This window comes from Berghia stephanieae, chromosome 6, assembly GCF_034508935.2.
Source record: "Berghia stephanieae isolate SIO BIC M18660-M18661 chromosome 6, UCSD_Bste_1.3, whole genome shotgun sequence".
Classification (NCBI taxonomy): domain Eukaryota; kingdom Metazoa; phylum Mollusca; class Gastropoda; order Nudibranchia; family Aeolidiidae; genus Berghia; species Berghia stephanieae.
The window spans coordinates 21,277,182-21,296,988 of record NC_088365.1 but is presented as its reverse complement, the minus strand read 5'-3'; the positions used below and the strand labels follow the sequence as shown (position 1 = coordinate 21,296,988).

The 19,807-nt window shown below is 36.8% G+C and overlaps 1 protein-coding gene across 1 annotated transcript; it reads left to right on the top strand.

The window, feature by feature from the left end:
- Positions 1-14,864: 14,864 nt before the first annotated feature.
- LOC144975647 (uncharacterized) lies at positions 14,865-18,938 on the top strand. Its single transcript, XM_078919833.1, has 3 exons — positions 14,865-14,979; positions 17,231-17,355; positions 18,055-18,938. Exons 1-3 carry the CDS (start codon positions 14,935-14,937, stop codon positions 18,224-18,226), a joined length of 342 nt encoding a protein of 113 aa, XP_078775959.1. The 5' UTR covers positions 14,865-14,934; the 3' UTR covers positions 18,227-18,938.
- Positions 18,939-19,807: the final 869 nt, after the last annotated feature.

Sequence of the window (19,807 nt, the reverse complement as noted above, 5' to 3'; positions counted from 1 at the left end):
TTTTCATTTCTATGTACATAGATTGTATGGTGTTATTCACGTGGCTTGTCATGGAAAAATCGTTATCAATGATGAGGCCAAGGATTTTTGCTTTATTTGAAAATTCTATTGTGCTATTTCCGAGAGTAATAGGTGATTTATTTGCCTGTTTAAGGATACTCGGCCTTCCACACATTAAAATTTCAGTTTTACTATCATTTAATTTTAACTTATTGTGGTACATCCAAGATTTAATCTCATTAAAACAGCTCGTAATTCGTTGTATTAAGAACTGTAAATTATAAAAGATGCCATTTCAGCTGAGCCCCGGGTTCGATTCCCATCACTGTACACATATTTTGGTCTTTTCTGTCTTCTGACACTTCATCCTCCATCGTGGCTTGTGCTCTTGAGCACGTTGCCGGTCAGCTATCTCCACGAATCTCGATCCTCTGCGGTGCGCATGAAATCCGTGTTGCTTTTAAAATCACATTTGGCCATTCTTAGGTTATTTAGATATGTCATTCTTTGTCTTCCTCTGGCTCTCTTTCCTTCGATCATCCCAGATGGCACTTACTACTCACTTTATTTATTATAATCAGTAACACAAGTGCCTGCTCTGCTAACTTTTCCCCCCTGAATGTGTACCCATGTACCGTTCCCCTTTTCCCGGTTTCCCGATCTGAAAGTCATTTCCGAACACTGAATATTCCTTCGATTGAAGCTGTAGAGGTTCCCTGGTAAAAGATACCGAAGACGATGACAAAAATAGCATCTGGTTCAATTTCTATCTTTTACTAATTGGCTGACTGCAGGGTGATTAGTTTTCGAGCGTGTTCGTGATGAAGGTGTGTGTGTGTGTGTGTGTGTGTGTGTGTGTGTGTGTGTGTGTGTGTACGGGTGGGTAGGAGTGAGGGTTTTTTTTTTAGTGCAAGTAAAAATGTGTTAGCATGGATATAAATAGTAATTAGAGGTCAATAATTACTACTATCAATTTTAATGAGTCTGAGTTCTTCCGGCAAACAGTCTATTGGTTGGAAAACATCATACCAGAGCTCCCGATCTAAGGAACCCAATTGACGTCACTCAGCTTTGTTATCGTATTAGACAGCCATTTTAATGATAAGTTCTCACTAAATTCTATCATTTAGACTATGATCATTTTAGGTTACAGGTACATAATCAATAGCCAATGATAGGGCTCAAAATTACTATGTGCACTCACGAAAAAGAAGACGTATGAAAAACAGTCAAGATAAGAAAGAAGATAGCAATAAAATCGACCTTCAAAGCAATAAGGCCCATGGTGTCGGGTTTTATCCTGGGTTTATAGCATTAAACGGGCTGTATAAATTAAATCCTTCTGGGTAGAACGCTAAATTATATCGTAAATATCGACTGCATATTGAACTCATGACCTCAAGAAGTCGGGAGAGAGGACTCAAGATGGACGCTATGTTTGAAACCATTTTTAATGGAGGGGATGGCGTGCATAGCGTCTCTATCACAGCCAGGCGGAGTTGTCGTACTAGTAAGGTCGCGGGTTCGAGCCCCCATTGTCGCGAAATTTTTATTCTCTATTGTCTTCTTGCACTTTTCAACTCACTTCATGTTCTGTAATTATCAACATAAGTGCCACTCAGTTTCTTGAATTAATATTCAACCCCAATATCGGAGCTGATTCAATTTCTCAATCATATCTATGTTATTTTATGTTTGTGTCGAGAATAGAGATTTAGCATTACTGATGGCTTGCAAACAAACATCGTGGAGCTGTGTGTCTTGAACCCAAGACCTCCAGAAGTCGGGAGAGGGATAGACGTTTGAAACCACTTTTTAATGGAGTGGTGGTATTATTATTATTATTATTATTATTATTATTATTATTATTATTATTATTATTATTATTATTATTATTATTATTATTATTATTATTATTATTATTATTATTATTATTATTATTATTATTATTATTATTATTATTATTATTATTATTATTATCATTATTATTATTTCAAATTCGATCGATTTAAACAATCTAAATAATTTGACGAGTAACTCGTGAAAAAAATCTCAACATTAGGAATTCAAACTAAGAGCCAAACTTCAAATTTAAATGACGTCAGAGGTCTGAGGTCCGTATTTCATAAGGGTGTCAGCCATTGCTCCGATAGTTTAGAGCCAGTAACTAAGTTACCATGCGAGGGAAGTGACGTTACGACTGTTGAAGCGTATAAGTACCGTTCCTAGACTATTTTACAAAAACCGCAACAAAAAGCGACCCTGTGTAAAAGATACATCATTTGGCCTTCTACCACCGATAGGTAGATATGCTGTCTATGATTCAATTAGTAGGGCAAAGGGTCAGGGTCAGGACCTACGAGCACTTATTAACAAGCCTGATATAGGAAAGGAAGTCAAGAATTCTTTATCGTTGTTGCAGTGTAGAATATTTTGGAGATAAAGATAAAGGGATTAAATCTGACTCATAAGGCACCTCTATTTATTAGAATATTTTGACTTCGTTGCGGGGTTGTTTTTTTAAAAAAACCCTGTTAGTACAATGAGAGCATGGCATTTTGGATTGTTCGGCTAGTAGTAAATATATGCACTAGTTCGGAATGCATGTTTGTATGTTTCAACTTCCAGGCTTTCGATGAAAAGACGGGGTTGTCAGAGTCAGCAATGATGTATCTACTCGTCCGCAAGACACGATAATGATTGACACGATAATGATCTAAGCTTGAAATATAGGCTGGATGTCTTAATGTTAGAAAGGTCATTTTGTACACACACACACACACACACACACACACACACAATATATATATATATATATATATATATATATATATACTTACACACACACACACTCATACACACACCCACTCTCTCTCTCTCTCTCTCTCTCTCTCTCTAGTTCTCTCCCTCTTAATTTCTCTCTTTTCATAACTCTTTTTTCTGTTTTTCAATCCCTCACAGGGTCCCAAGTTTGAGCGTTTTTGCCAAGATGAAAGTCATTTACTGTAAATCGATCGATGAATGAAGGACGAGTTTTCTGGCCAATGTTTTAAATACTTGTCCTTCCAGAGTAGCTATGCAGCGGTTAAACTGGTAGCAGCTACTGCTGACTGAAATTTACTACCACTCAATGTCTTATGACCCCACAATCTTTATCCTCGTTCACTCATGGTAATTGGATTCAATAGTCTGATGTCACATCGCCCAGCAACGGCGGCCATCGCGGTTCTAAAAAAAGAAAATCTGTACTTTTTATTCTTCATGCTGGCTAGAACTTTTCATATTTCTTGTGATCAGAATGTGTAAAAGTCAAAACATGATCAGATTTATATTGTTTTTGTTTTCCCTCAGGATACGCTTTTATGCTCGTCGGAGAAATATTTCATAAGGGCGTCCGCCATTGTTCCGATAGTTTAGAGCCAGTTACTAAGTTACCATGCGTCATTACGAGGGAAGTGACGTTACGACTTTTGAAGCGTATTATCATGACTGCGATAATGTCATATATTTCAAAAGACGATTAAAAGATATAAATTAGAGAGCTATTACAGTATTTCCTCAACGGCATTTCGTCTTGTAACAAAGCCAAATTTATTCAGCAGGTCAGCGGATGGAATGGTGACAAAAATTGCAAAACTCAAATACCGGCGTCGCGTCCTAGCGGTAACCACTCGACTTACATTATCTTATTCCAGTCATACATGAAAATCGGCTGCAGGCAGTGAATTATTTATTAGAATATTAGTACAGAAAAGTACGTATAACTGGTTACTTGTACTTCTTCTTTTTCTTCTTCTTCTTTTCTTCTTCTTCTTCTTCTTCTTCTTCTTCTTCTTCTTCTTCTTCTTCTTCTCTTCTTCTTCTTCTTCTTCTTCCTCTTATTATTATTATTATTATTATTATTATTATTATTATTATTATTATTATTATTATTTATTATTATTATTATTATTATTATTATTATTATTATTATCATTATTATTATTATTATTATTATTTTTATTATTGTTATTATTATTATTATTCTCCCTCCCCCCCCCCCCTCTCTCTCTCTTCCTCTCTCTCTCTCCTTCCCCTCTCTCAATCTCTCTCTCTCTCAACTTCTTTCTCTCTCTCTCTCTCTCTCCCTCTCTCTCTCTCTCTCTCTCTCTCTCTCTCTCAATCCCCCTCTCTTTCTTTCTTTATTTCTCATCTCCTGCTCTCTTTCTCTTTCTACATGTCAACATGTTGACATTCTTATATTGGATAAATATGCTACCTTTTTGTTTATCGTCGTTGTAAACGAATCTACATGTTTTGTAATACACAATGATTGATGGCATTCTTCTTCTTGTTATGACTAACAGATCGAAATTCAATAAATTCTTATGCAATGTCAATCTTGAAGTGGTGTCATCACTTTGTTGTATCAGGAAAAATGTTTGTGAAAATGTTTGATGATGACATTGGTGTATTCAAGTTTTGACTTTGACCGTGGCCTTCGTAAAGTTATGGCCTGATACTGACCAAAAAAAATGACGTCAAAATAACAGTCTTTTGCCACAAAAGAAAACAAATCGTGAGTTGTATTCAATAGTTCAACCAATGAAATAACTTGTTTCCATGAGCTCTACTAACGACAACTCACTAGGCGGTGCGAAAACCAAATAATGACGTCAAACTGCCAGTCCTTTTGGATTTCAGTATCAGGCTATAACATAACGATGGCTACGCTTTGACACGGTTTGAACAATGAAAACATGCCTTTTTGGATTTAGTCATATTACTTTTCATAATATCATAACACCCTCTTTCTTCTTTGTTCCCATTACAATATATATATGTAGGTCATATGAAGTGATTTGTGATCGATTGATGATGTGGTACGCAAACAAATTATGGTGTTATATTCCATTCCATTTTACCTAATTTTTTTTTTAGATACGAGTCTTAATATGATTTTTTAATAAATAATTCAATGACCTCGCGTAAAGAACTCGGTCAAAAATCGTTAACTATCGAATGATAAAAACAGTCCAAAAGTCACAAACCTGAAAACATCAAAAATAAATTTTCTGTCTGTAACAGTCCTTTATTCAGAATGTTAAATTATCATGACGGACACTAAAGACTTGTTGCAATCCTCCCCTTATTATTGCTCACTTGTGACACTGAACTGCGGCTGAAGCCAAGGTCATCTGAGTGCTCCCCCCCCCCCCCGCCCCGAGAGATAGACCCTAAAGATGAATTTCCCTTGGAATGAGTAAAGAGTATCAATTAAGGAGTCCTGAGTGACGGATCGGATGAGGGCAGAAAATTAAATGATCAGAGGAAGGAACTAGTACGAATATAAAAGATATTCGATTCGAAAATGTATATCGAGTACTGATTGGCCTTTGAAGTTCCCACTTAACCCTAAGGCCAATTTCTTTTTTCTGCGACGTTCGTTTATGAGGTAGATTCTTGGTCTTTTTTTCGATGACTTTGATGAGGCATATTCTGTCTGATGGGAAATGTTGACCAGAAAAACAACGTGAAGGTGTTGAAAAATCGACTTGTTGCAATCAAAAAGAACTTGCATAGAGTGTTCCACTGGTAGGTAAGTAAGGTTATCGTTTAGTAACTTGAGAACACGAGGTTCGAGACACAATCAATTACCTTCATTGTGTGGTCTAAAGCAAGCCATCTGACCCTGGCTAACGAGGCGGACTCTCTCTCTCTCTCTCTCTCTCTCTCTCTCTCTCTCTCTCTCTCTCTGTGTGTGTGGCATATCACTTGGACGTAGCCTCCCACACAGTCCTTCGGAAGAAGTCTCTGTCTTGTGCCCATCTGCCACATTCCGTCACGCCGTTGTTGACCCATTCCTGTATATCCTGTTGCCATCTTCTTTGTGGTCTTCCTCTGCCTCTTTTGCCTTCCGCTATCTCTCTCTAGTGTGTCGTGTCTTTTCAGGTGCCCAAAGTAATTGAGTTTCAGCTTTTTTTTTATCTTACTCATTAGCAGGGACTTTTTTTAGTCCTAGTGTTTTCATGATGTTTGCATTGCTTTCTTTGTTTGTCCACGGGATGCGTAAGATTTTTCTATAGCATTTCATTTCGAAGGCGGTTATTCTCTTTTCTTATTCTTTGGTTATAGACCATGTCTCGCATCCATATATTGCAGTAGGAAAAATACAGGACTAGAGAATTTTAATAACTTTTAAATATTTAGCTCCTTGGGATGAAAAGTTTCACTGAAATATTAAAAATATAACAGTGACCACCGGCTTATCCGATGTTATGTCGTTGGGAATCAGATGCCGAAAATGAATTAATATAAAGTTAAAATGGTCAATAAGATAACACTACTTTTGTTCCTTGTTGGGTACTTTTTGGTTTGGTTTGGTTCCTTTTTGAAGATGATATATTCCCTTTGTTGATCACTTCCAGCATGTGCAGTTACTAAAGCATTGTGAGGCACGCAGTGCATCGAAAAGAAAAACGCGATTTGAATTTTAACTTATCTCATACGTTCTTCTTCTTCTTCTTCTTCTTCTTCTTCTTCTTCTTCTTCTTCTTCTTCTTCTTCTTCTTCTTCTTCTTCTTCTTCTTCTTCTTCTTCTTCTTCTTCTTTTTCTTCTTCTTCTTCTTCTTCTTCTTCTTCTTCTTCTTCTTCTTCTTCTTCTTCTTCTTCTTCTGGTTTGGGATGGCGTATCACACATGATGAAAGGATATTATAATATAAAGGAAAGGCGGTCATGAAGAAACAAAAAAGAAAAAGACATCTGCGATTATTCCAACACAGACGATATCTTGTTTCGATGTTGTACATGTTATTGTAATTGGTAATAAGAATCATGGCAGAAACGTGAGCCAGATTTCTGGGCCACATGCGACATTGAAACGGGATGAAGCAAGATGCCTACAATGGAACATGGCATGTCTTCCTAATGCAATCCAGATTGCTTACACAGCAAAATTCTCACAAAACACTTAATGCAAAAAATTTTTGTCAGAAAATTTGAACTCTAAATATCGATATTCGAAGTGAATTCAACATGCCTAAAAATATCAAACATGAGAATTATTTTAAAGTCTTATATCGATATTGTTTGACAAGTTGAGGATCGATTCAGTCGATCGATACTGGAAATAAAAAAATTCTGGCCAAAATTAGAAAAAAAAAAAAGAGTATGTTTTGTTAGATGACAACAGTATGGATTGTTGTTAGACGAAAGTAAGTGGCGTGGCAGACTCAACATTATTTTTATAGATAGTATGCGCTTGATTAAGAAGCTCATAACATTGCCATCCGGAAGTGTTACGGACCAACACACAAACTCTGTGTAACCATGAACTTTTATAGTCTGGTTAATACAGTTTATTGAGAACAACTCACAAACGCGGATGGCAAGCGGGTGGTTGGATGGGAGCATCACCCTTGAATCATATACCTATGATGTTCGCATGGGTGTACGATCCGATAGTGATGTCGTTTCTTCTTCTCTTTACTAGCCTATCCTGCTTCTTTGGTTTGTGATTGTATTTTTGACAAAATTTTTAGTTTGACTTAAATCGTATTCGAAGTGATCCTGTATTTCTTGAGATTATTTTAAAGCTTATATGATATGTTTAAAGTGAGTTTATGATTACTGATAAAATTTGGCCATAATTAGAAAGAAAATGTTTGTTGATCAGTATGGATTGTTGTTGACAAAGTTGTGTAATTTTTTTTAGAGCGCGTTCTCATAAATGCCATCCGAAGTGTTGGACAAACCAAACCGTGTAACCAGAAAACAAACATATGAGAACAAACAAGCGGATGGCAAAAACAATAACAAAGGCCTGAGTGACGTCATCTTCGAACTATCTATAAACGTTCATGGATACCTATAGTTTTGTGTGTTGGTCCGTTATACTTCCGGATGGCAATGTTATGAGCTTCTTAGCCAAGCGCATACTATCTATAGCTGTGCTGCTTACCAGCCATTTTCAGGATGTTCCCCTAAACTTCACACCCAACTAACACAAAAATATATTTTTTATCACTCAAACAAAATAGCAGTAAGCTTTTGCGATAAATAATTTCTGTATCAAAACATGCTCTACACCACACTGTTCATTTTCTTTAACTTTTATGATGCACAAGAGAAATTTGAATAAGAAAAATGTTGATTGTATCGTAAAATATTTTTTTTTAAATTGAGCTTTATATAGCGCAATATTCACTAAATGTGCTCAAAGCGCTTTACAATGGGTCCCCTGGTCAACAGCAACATTTAACATGTACGACGGGGCATGACGCCTGTTAGGCGATGTTACAATTTTTCGGACAAAGACAACGCTGTTAACGGCTAGGTACTCATTTTTAACCTGAGTACGGTGAGAGAATGTGAGTAAAAAGCCTTTTCCAAGGACTCATCTATGCGTCGAGCGCGAGGCTCGAACCCAGGACCTTCCGATCCGAAAGCGAGTGTCATACCATTAGACCACAACCGCACAAAGCATGTGATGATTTTCCTATATTTGGCAAGGAGAGGGTTAACACCCCGTGACCACAATGCAATGCTTCTATTTTATATAATAGTCTAGCAAGTAAGAGGCACATTTTGCCGTGGACATCCACTGTCTAAATATGACTATTTTATCTTCATTTAACGTGAATAGAATTGTTATTTTTAACCAAAGAAAAAAACACAACGTAAAACCCAACAACCTCCACCCAAAAAAAAAAAAATAATAACAAGATCAAGAAAAAGGACAAAAAGAGATCAAATCTAAATAAACAGACACTCCCTTCCAACAACAATCGGAACAAAAAAAAATCCAAAGACAAAAGAACAAAACAAAAAGCCCCCCCCCCCCCCCCACCCCCGCAGAATAATAATTTTAAAAAAAAAGAAAAAGAAAAGACATTGACAACTTCCCGTTCGTAATTCTCATCATTTAAGATTTTACACTTTGACACGAGGGGTTTCATATCTTGTTTTGAAATTAACTGGTTTATAAGAAGAAACAAAACCTTTTTTTATTTTTAACATCTGACATGCAAAGCCCTTCTAATAGCATTTCCACATAAAAGTATAGAACAAACAACGAAACAAACTCTAATAATATTCAATCAAACAACCAGATCTTGTGTATTCCACCAAAACAGGTGATCGCCTGCAGGTTGCATGGATGTGATATTTAAGTATTGGTTCTATTTGTTTATCATTAATGGCATTCAGATATATTATGTTTTCATTGGCAGTGAGTACGTACAGAATGATCTCTATTTCGAGACATGGATTTGAGTGAAGATCACGTGACGTAAATGTATGTAAAATGTTGAGAGTGGTGTGGTTAGGAAATCTGTCGTCAATAATAAAAATAACAACACATTTGTGACCTGTCTATTTATGTAATTATTTGCGTGTGTGATTGTGCGTATGTTTCTTTCTTTGTGCGATAGGGCAACCAAGGGTACGAAGGAGGGGAAGGGCGCCTTGGAGATGATCAGAAGTACGAGTATAAAAGATATTCGATTCTTAAGTTTATATCGAGTACCGGTTGGCCTTTGAAGTTCCCACTTAACCCTAAGGACAATTTCTTTTTTTTCTTCCGTGACGTTTCTTTATGAGGTAGATTGTTGGTCTTTTTGGATTACTTTGATGACGTATAATCTGTCTGAGGGAAAACAACGCATATTGATGAAACCAGAACCAGACAAAGGTAGATAGATAAATTCGGTTATTGGAACAGTTAGCGTAAACGGTCCATAAGAGTGGCAGATATCCAGGAATTACGGTCGTGAATTATTATTATACACGGGATAATAAAAATGTATATCACAAATATTCAACCATATCGCAGACATACACGCAAACAAACAAACGCACAAAGGTTAGTAGGTAGGAAGCGTGAACTGGTAGATAGGTTAGTAAGAAGAGGCAAAGCTGGTTGAATTGATTGACTGATCAATTGATAATGTAATTGGTTGATTTACTGAATGAATTATATGTGTGTGTGTGTGTGTGTGTATGTGTGTGTATGCGGGCGTGTGTGTGTGTGTGTGTGTGTGTGTGTGTGATTGAAGGGAGTTAGCTGGAACCACGTAGAGTGCTAGACAGTTTCTTGGAGGGAATTGTTTATTTATATATTACTCTCACCTCATTTTTTTACACGAGGTGAGAATAATAATAAAAATATATATGTATGTATGTATGTATGTATGTATATATATATATATATATATATATAATATATATATATATATATATATATATATGCAAGCATGCCTGTTTCATATTATCAGTTCTTAGAGAACGTATATTGGTGTTATTCTCTGCGTGTCCCTATTATTGACGCGCGTCACGCCAGGCGGTCACGATAGAAACCAATAGAAGAAGCTTAAAGGGCAATAAAACGACATCTCTTACTTTTTCTTCTTCCTTGACTAATATGTTTAAGGTTACTATTCCCGATTTTTCATTAAAAGTAATGGTTGTATTTGGTTTCAACTTAATGATTATGATTATTTTGTCGACGTTTGTCTTAATGTCGTCTGCAATATTACAGGCAATGCGCTTGAAAGTCTTAGGAAAGCGGTGCTTACTATGCCTCGATGGACAGCACGTATCTAGTACATGCACTAGGTCACAGGTGTTTCTATTCACACATAGGAGACTTTTTGGCTTGCCTTTTTAAAATACACAGAACACATCAATCTATGATATAAGGATAATTTGTCTTTGCTTATCTTTCAGCTCAATTCAAACTTTAATAAACATTTATTGTCGTCTATGGGATTGATCTATATGACCTTTTCATGTGCTTAAGGTCATTGGTCACATTGCAAAATGTGTTCGAGATCACCGACATAGAGAACATTGTTCACAATTTGAGGAATGTCCAACGTCATAATTGGTCATTTTCCTCAGTATGACTAATGGGTATATTTACAACTTTACACAGCAGCGTCTTTGCATTTATTGAGAAATATCCAATCGTTGGACAGCAAATAAATCATGTGAGCGGTGACTAGGTTGGACGAAAACCCGAATAAAGATTGCTCCCATTCTACTACTACTACTACTACTACTACTACTACTACTACTACTACTACTACTACTACTACTACTACTACTACTACTACTATTATTATTACTACTACTACTACTACTACTACTACTACTACTACTACTACTACTACTACTACTACTACTACTACTACTACTACAACTACTACTACTTCTACTACTACTACTACTACTACTACTACTACTACTACTACTACTATTACTACTACTACTACTACTACTACAACTCAAGGCGAAGTGCACTTCATATACTGTCTTATTTGTTGATCAGTTCCGTTCACTCGATCCACTCTTCTTCGGGTGTGTTTAACTTATCTCAGGGTGTTGGCTGTACAGAGACGGGTAATAGTAATTGGTATAACAACTAAAATCTCACCTTTCCCTCTTCTTATTCTTCCCCAGGGCTGTCAATCAAAATGACTGGACCCTGATTGGACATCTAGAAATTTCTTTCCTTCATTTCTGATTGGTTATTCCTAAATTCCCTTCTTATGTCAATATATATGTTGACAAAACTGGTGTCATCTCAGATAAACAACACACTCGCCAAAACACTCAGAGAAAATAACATTCCTCAAATTTCAAACTTTAAAAATAAGTGTGAGCGGTCTCTCGGCTGAAGGTAATTTTATAATTGGTTTAGCCTATCCTAAGTGGAATGAGATTTTACTGTCAATTCAAAATGCTATTTTATTTTTATTTTTCTCCTCATTCGTGTCTAATTTGTGCGTTTTGGGGGCAGCGTGGCTCAGCGGTATGGTTCGTACCCTAAAGATACCGAGTTTGATCACCCGCCGCTGCGCTGTGCGATCTTGAGCAAGTCACCTCGCCCTATTTCAATTTGCGGCGCTGCACTGCGGCTGACGCCTGGGTTATTCCAGTCTTCCTTGGAATAGACCCTAGAGACAAATTTTCCCTAATGGAATTAATAAAGGGAATTTAATTTGATTTTTATTTTAATTCTAAGATTTTCGTAATTTGAAATACAAATAAATCTATAGGTATAAGTATATTATTCTCTAACATTTTGTTTATGAACCATGCCTCTTATCTTTATTTGTATCAAATTTTTATATATGATACGTATAATCTTCCTTCCATTCCCTGCGACACACTACAATCATAATTATAATATAATAATACAACCTGTTAAATTCCCATCATGTAAGAGAGTTAAACTGTCACTTGATGTTTGATGTCCAAATGTAATAATTATAATCATTACTATTATCATGGAGTTTTTTTTCCTCCTTGCCTTTGTTTGACAAATAAAAAGTATTATGATGTCTTGTTAAAGGATGAAACGGTAGCGAAGGTTAAACTAAAATTGGATCTTAGACCTTTTTGTTTAAACTCTAATTGTAATATATAATGTCAGTAAAATTCTAAATCCTAATACAAACCAATCATAGTATTCTAAGATGTAATAAAATAAGAATTTATGTGAATAGTCGCTGCTTGTCGAAGTGAGAGTCACAGGCGGTTCCAAGAAATAGTGACGTCACTCGTACGTGTTTCCGTACTCATGGAAAATCAACCAAAGTGTTGAGGGTTTGTGGAATTGGATTCAATAGTCTGGTGTCACGTCGCCCAGCAACGACAGCCATCGTGGTTCTAAACAAAGAAAATCAGTACTTTTTATTCATCATGCTGGCTAGAACTTTTCATGTGTCGTGTGATCAGAATGTGTAGAAGTCAGAACATGATCATATTTATAATGGGTTTTTTCCCCCTCTGGATACACTTTTATTCTCGTCGGAGAAATATTTCATAAGGGCGCCCGCCATTGTTCCGATAGTTTAGAGCCAGTTACTAGAGAGAGAACGTCATGTTGGTTGTGCGTATGCGTCTCTCGTCCTCTTCCGCTAATCTCATTCTCTATAGCTAATAAAAAAGCGACCCGATGTCTTGTTTTTAGTTGGACGACAGAGAAAAAACAATCACAATCCGAGCAGGAAATTCCGTTTTACCGTGAGATTGGAGGGAAAAGGGGTGAATGGAGGGGTCGTGAAGAAAGATGAAAGAGAGAAGGGTCCTCCGATGACGTAGTACATGGGAGTGGCATGGACGCTTGATTTGTAGATAGGAGTTTTAACACCACAGCAAAGCTGATTTTTTTTTTGTTTTCAGATAATAGTTTCCTCTTATCTTTATTATTGTTAATGGAGAATAAAGCGTTTCCACCAAGAGAGCAGTCAGAGTATCGCGACTAGACTTCAATTAAAAAATTGAGCTTTATATAGCGGATTATCCACTAAAATGTGCTCAAAGCGCTTTACAAGGGTTCCCTGGTCAACAGCAACATTTAACATGTAGGACGGGACATGACGCCTATTAGGCGATATTACAATTTTTCGGACAAAGACAACGCTGTTAACGTCCAGGTACTCATTTTACACCTGAGTACGGTGAGAGAATGCAAGTAAAGAGCCTTTTCCAAGGACTCAACTATGCGCCGAGCGCGAGGCTCGAACCCAGGAGCTTCCGATCCGAAAGCGAGTGTCATACCACTAGACCACATAGCGGCTTTGCCGTTACTTGTCTTTTGATGAAAACGGGAGGATCTGATATTGGGTCAAAGTAAGATCGACTGTTGCTTTTAACGGGTTACATTGCTAGTATGTTACATTGCTACCCCCCCCCCCCCCTCCTTTTTTTCTTTATTTTTTCCCAACTCAGATTTGTTGATTACTATTTACTTTTATTTTAATTAGCAAGTGAGGTAGGAGTGTCACAGGGTGCTGGACGGTGCATGGCTTGCATACACAAATCGATAAATCTCGGTCACAAAACGATACATCTAGGTTTCGTTTGGGCCATAACAGCAAACCAATACCAGCGGTTCGGAGTTCGAAAGACTCTCACTTAAAAGACTCGCCTATTTGCAAGACCCTTATAAACCAATTCTAATTTTAATCTATGATATTTAAAGGTGGAGATTTCCGGCCTAAATTTTTAAAATGTGATTATTCTTTTCAGAGTATTATGGTAGTTCTGTCGAAAAGCCCCCCCCCCCCCCCCCCCTTTTTTTTTTTTCTCAAGACTTAAACAGTTAACTGCCGTACTCTGAAAAAACACGTATTCAAATATGTGACCAGAATATTCGTCCTTCAAATATCGATCGATTTAAATGACCCTCATCTTGGCAAAAACTCTCTAACCTGGGACATCGCGAGATCCCTGGTTTGAGACTTTCTGCCAAGATTGGGATCATTAAATCGTTTGATATTTGAAAAATTCGTTTTCTGGCTAAACTTTTAATACGCAACTTTTCAAAGTAAATTGGTGTTTGAAATATCTAAAACATAAGAAAATCATTATGATTATTATTATCAACCAAAGTTGAGACATTGTCCTATCATTTGGCGTATAACCAACCAGTTATGAAGTGAGTAGAAAAGTGCCAGAAGACAATAGAGAATAAAAATTTTTTTCGCGGCGGTGGTGGGGTCTCAATCGTTTCTATGTTATATGTTTGTGATGAGAATATTGGCTATTAAGCTTAACTGCTGGTCAAAATTACTTCGCGATGGTGGCGAACGAATCGGCGATCTCAAGAAGTGGGTGAGAGAGGGATCTAGAAATGACTTTGGGTTTGAAACGAATATTTTTGTGTTCGTGGATAGCTCACACGGTAGAGCCACGCTCTCACCTGCCAGGCGGAGTTGTCGTACCAATAAGGTCGCAGGTTCAAACCCCACCACCGCCGCGAAAAAAATTTTTATTCTCTATTGTCTTCTGGCACTTTTCTACTCACTTCATATCTTGTTGTTACCAACATAAGTGCCTGCTCCACTCACTTTTCTGAATAACCAACCAGTGTGTCATTCACATTCACTCGTTGTGTTTTCTCCTACAAGCTGCTCCTTTGCATTGGGAAACGTACTCCAACAGTCATGAAGTCGCTTTGCTTTTTGCTGGCACTGGCACTTATTGTTCTGGTATTAAACAATGACTAGATAAATAAGTAAATAGATATAATAAGACTCCCTCTATAATAACAATAATGATGATAATAATAATAATAATAATAATAATAATAATAATAATAATAATAATAATAATAACAATAATAATAATAATGATGATAATAATAATAATAATAATAATAATAATAATAATAATAATAATAATAATAATAATAATAATAATAATAATGATAATAATAATAATAATGATAATAATAATAATAATAATAATAATAATAATAATAATAATGATAATAATAATAATAATGATGATAATGATAATAATAATAATAATAATAATAATAATAATAATAATAATGATAATAATAATAATAATAATAATAATAATAATAATAATAATAATAATAATAATAATAATAATAATAATAATAATTCACCCCCGTCTTGTCAAAAGCACCTCTGTGGTGGAGTTTTGTGCTTGGTGTGTGCTTTGTGATCGATCGATTTTGACCATTATTTGATTTATTGACTCATCGATTCACCAGTTAACTGCCGTACTCTGGACAGACACGTATTAAAAATTTTGGCCATAAAACTCGTCCCTCAAAATATCGATCGATTTAAATGATCCTCATCTTGTCAAAAACTCTCACACCTGGGACTTTGGGAAGTCTTCCTTAAAGTCTGTGGTTTGAGAGTTCAGTTCTTGCTGAGATGAGAGTCATCATTTAAATCGATCGATATTTGAAGGACGAGTTTTCTGGTCAAATATCTTAACCCTCCCCATACCAGCTACAGGAAAATCGTCACATTCCTTACGATACAATCCAACATTTTTCTTATTCAAATTTCTCTTGTACATCATAAAATTGAAAGAAAATGGACAGCGTGTTGTACAGCATGTTTTGATAAAGAAATTATGTATCGCAAGAATTTTACTGCTATTGTGTTTGAGTGATAAAAAATACATTGTTGTGTTAGTTGGGTGTGAAGTTTTGGGGAAAATCCTGAAAATGGCTGGTAAGGAGAGAGTTAAGGCAGTTGACTGGTTCAGAAATTGGACACCAAAAATACAAGACTGGTTTTGGCCTTAGTATATCAAATTAAGAAACTAGGGAACAGGCCGTAGCCATCGTTATGTTATAGATAGAACGAAGATGACGTCACTCAAGCATTTGATATTGTATTTTGCCATCCGCGTTTGTGAGTGATTCTCACTTAACTGTATTAACCAGACTATAAAAGTTCATGGTTACACATAGTTTTGTGTGTTGGTCCGTTATACTTCCGAATGGCAATGTTATGAGCTTCTTAACCAAGCGCATACTATCTATAGCCTGATACTGAAATCCAAAAGGACTGGCAGTTTGACGTCATTGTTTGGTTTTTGCACCGCCTTGTGAGTTGTCGTTAGTAGAGCTCATGGAAACAAGTTATTTCATTGGCTGAACTATTGAATTCAACTCACGATTTGTTTTCTTTTGTGGCAAAAGACTGGCATTTTGACGTCACTTTTTGGTCAGTATCAAGCTATAACTTTACGAAGGCCACGAACTGGTGTAAGATAGATATCTGAACAAGTGTGCATGAAAGGTGACAGATAGAGCAAGAAAGAAAAGTAATGGTAGCACGTCTGACTTGGAATCAGAAGGTCTGAGGTTCGATCCCCAGTCGAGGGTGACTGATTTTTTGAGATGGTTTATTTTCTTCTATTTTTCTTCCTTGCTTTGTCTGGCACCTTTCCACACACACTTGTTCAGATATTTATTTTGGCCTTAGGCTACGTGGACATACTTGCAGGTCTGATAATCAAACGCATTTATGGGCCTGTTTCAACGTTGTTGTGATGGACAATAGGGAATGAGATTAGCGGAAGAGTAGCGTCCCTTGATTGGACGTCACCGGTGGAGAAGTTATTTGTAAACAAACCAACTTCAAGCCAAGCGCTCCAAATAAAAAAATTAGTATTCACATTTCTGTACAAAAATGCATAACGTTGATTATGATATGCATTTTTGTACAGAAATATGAAAAATAAATTTTGTATTTGGAGCGCTTGGCTTGTAGTTGGTTTGTTTACAAATAACTTCTCCACCGGTGACGTCCAATCAAGGGACGCTACTCTTCCGCTAATCTCATTCCCTATATGTTGCGTTGTTTTAAGAGTATTTCCATCACAACAATGAGCCCATAACTTGGGTCAACCGACCTGCTAATAAGTACACGTCGGCCTTTGGTGGTGATCAGACTAAATAATTTCCAGGCGAGAGGAGGCAAAGAATGTCGAGTGAATGAAGACTGTGGCGAGTCCGAATGCTGTCAAATATTGGTTGACAACCCAGCTGTGGAACGGCGGGAAATCAAGTCTGGGACCTGTGAACCTCACAAGTAAGCAGCGACGTTTCATCGCCATCGCATCGCATTCGTCGTCGTCGTCATCATCATCATCATCATCATCATCATCATCATCATCATCATCATCATCATCATCATCATCATCATCATCATCATCATCATCAGAACTGTAGCCATCGTTATGTCATAGATAGTTCGAAGATGGCGTCACTTTGTTATTGTTTTTTGCCAGCCGCGTTTATGAGTAATGCTCACTGAACTGTATTAACCTCACTATAAACGTTCATGGATACACACAGTTTTGTGTGTTGGTCCGTTATACTTCCGGGTGGCAATGTTATGAGCTTCTTAGCCAAGCGCACAGCATCTATAAACGTTTAAAGTTACACATTGTTTTGTGAGTAAGTTGGTACGTTATATTCGGCTGGAATTTATGCCACGCTCCAGGAGTGGCTATCGAAAACAGTGGGTCGCCTCAAACCGACTACTGACAGGCCACGAAAATCGGAAACAAAAAATATAATATCGCTTCACAGACGTCATGTCACGTCCTACATTTTAAGTGTTTCTGTTGGCTAGGGACCCATTGTAAAGCGCTTTGAGCACGTTAAGTGGATATTGCGCTAAATAATGCTCAAGTTTTGAACCGCAAGTTTGACAATCTTTCAAAATAAAACCTTTATTTACACCCCTCCCCCCCCCCCAAACCCCATTGTCTCCCACCTCTCCTAGTCTTTTCGGCGAGGAATGTCAGGCAGTAGACAGAATCAACGGTCGGTGTGGCTGTGAGCCTGGATTGGAGTGTCTCGCGTTCAAAGACGAAGAACCAATAATCGGTCGCCGCAAAAGAGGACATGGAATTGTATCCGGATGGACGTGGAAATGCGCCGCTAATGGCGTTTGATCATTTTTCACAAATAATTAAAATCTGAAATAAGGTGTGTATGAAGCAGTGCCAGCAGATAGAGGTGCCTGACTCAGGGAGTAAATGTGTGACTCAAAAGATACAACACAAAGTGCATGTCCGAGCACACACACACACACACACACACGCAGGCACACACACACACACACACACACACACAAACACGCATACAGACACATACACACATTTATACCTCTATTGTTTTCTTTTCTTTTCTTATCCTCTTTTTCGTATATTATTATACTTACCATTATGCAAATGTAATAGTAATATAATATAATATATTTCCTTTTCTTATTATTTACGTGTACATGAAGAAGGCTAAAGACCGAAGCGTCGTTTACTTTGTATTGTATCTTTTACACGAGTCTCATTTACTCCCTTTATTTTACTCTTCAAAAATTGCCAAGCGAAGCGGAAAGAAAAATATAAGATCACCCCCCCCCCCCCCTCAAAAAAACCCCACAAAAACACACACTCAAAAAAAAATTTTTTTTAAATACATAAACAAACAAACTATCCCAAAACATCAGCCTGCATAGACAGTTGAAGCACTGATTCATACACATTTTTTTCTCCATATTTTATTTAATCTTACACCCGTGTCTGTTTCCTAATTTGTCATCAATAAACTGACTATGATTGTTTGTTTGACAATAAATGGTCATTATATGAAATTAAATCATTTAAAGAGTGTTCGAGTGACCCATCTGTTGATGAGAATAAGAGAGAGAGAGAGAGAGAGAGAGAGAGAGAGAGAGAGAGAGAGAGAGAGAGAGAGAGAGAGAGGGCGAGAGAGAGAGAGAGAGAGAGAGAGAGAGAGAGAGAGGGAGAGAGAGTTAAACAGATAGACACACACACACACACATACACACGCGCGCACACACATACATATATATATATAATATATGGGGGCGAAGTGGCCGAGTGGTTAAGGCATTGCACTGTGCTCCAGATGACCCAGGTTCGCGCCCCGCTTCAGGCACTTTCGTTATTTTTTCCTTGAGCAAGATTATTAACCCAATATTTGCTCACTTGGACAACATGGGTGATTCCTGTTGACATCAGACATATTGTTTGATGAGTTATCTATATTCCTTCGTGGAATGCCCAAGCGACGATATCTTATGATATCGTTGCGCAAAAGGCATAATTCATATATATATATATATATATATATATATATATATATATATATATATATATAAAGAGAGAGAGAGAGAGAGAGAGAGAGAGAGAGAGAGAGAGAGAGGATAGATAGATAGATGGATAGAGACACACGGAGAGAGAGAGAGAGAGAGAGAGAGAGAGAGAGAGTAGCCAGACAAGTAAACACAAACAAATAATCAATAAAAAAACAGCAACTTAATACAAGCAAACAAACAAAATAAAAATAGAACTGACCGAAACCAATATTTTTTTTAGCAGTCTAAAATCACTGCCTGTATCAAGCAAGAATGACATAGATCTACAAATATGAAAAAAAATATATAATAGAAACTAAGTTTGATTGAAATCTCAAAATTTCTAAACAAATCAAAATATGTTTTTGTAAGATGG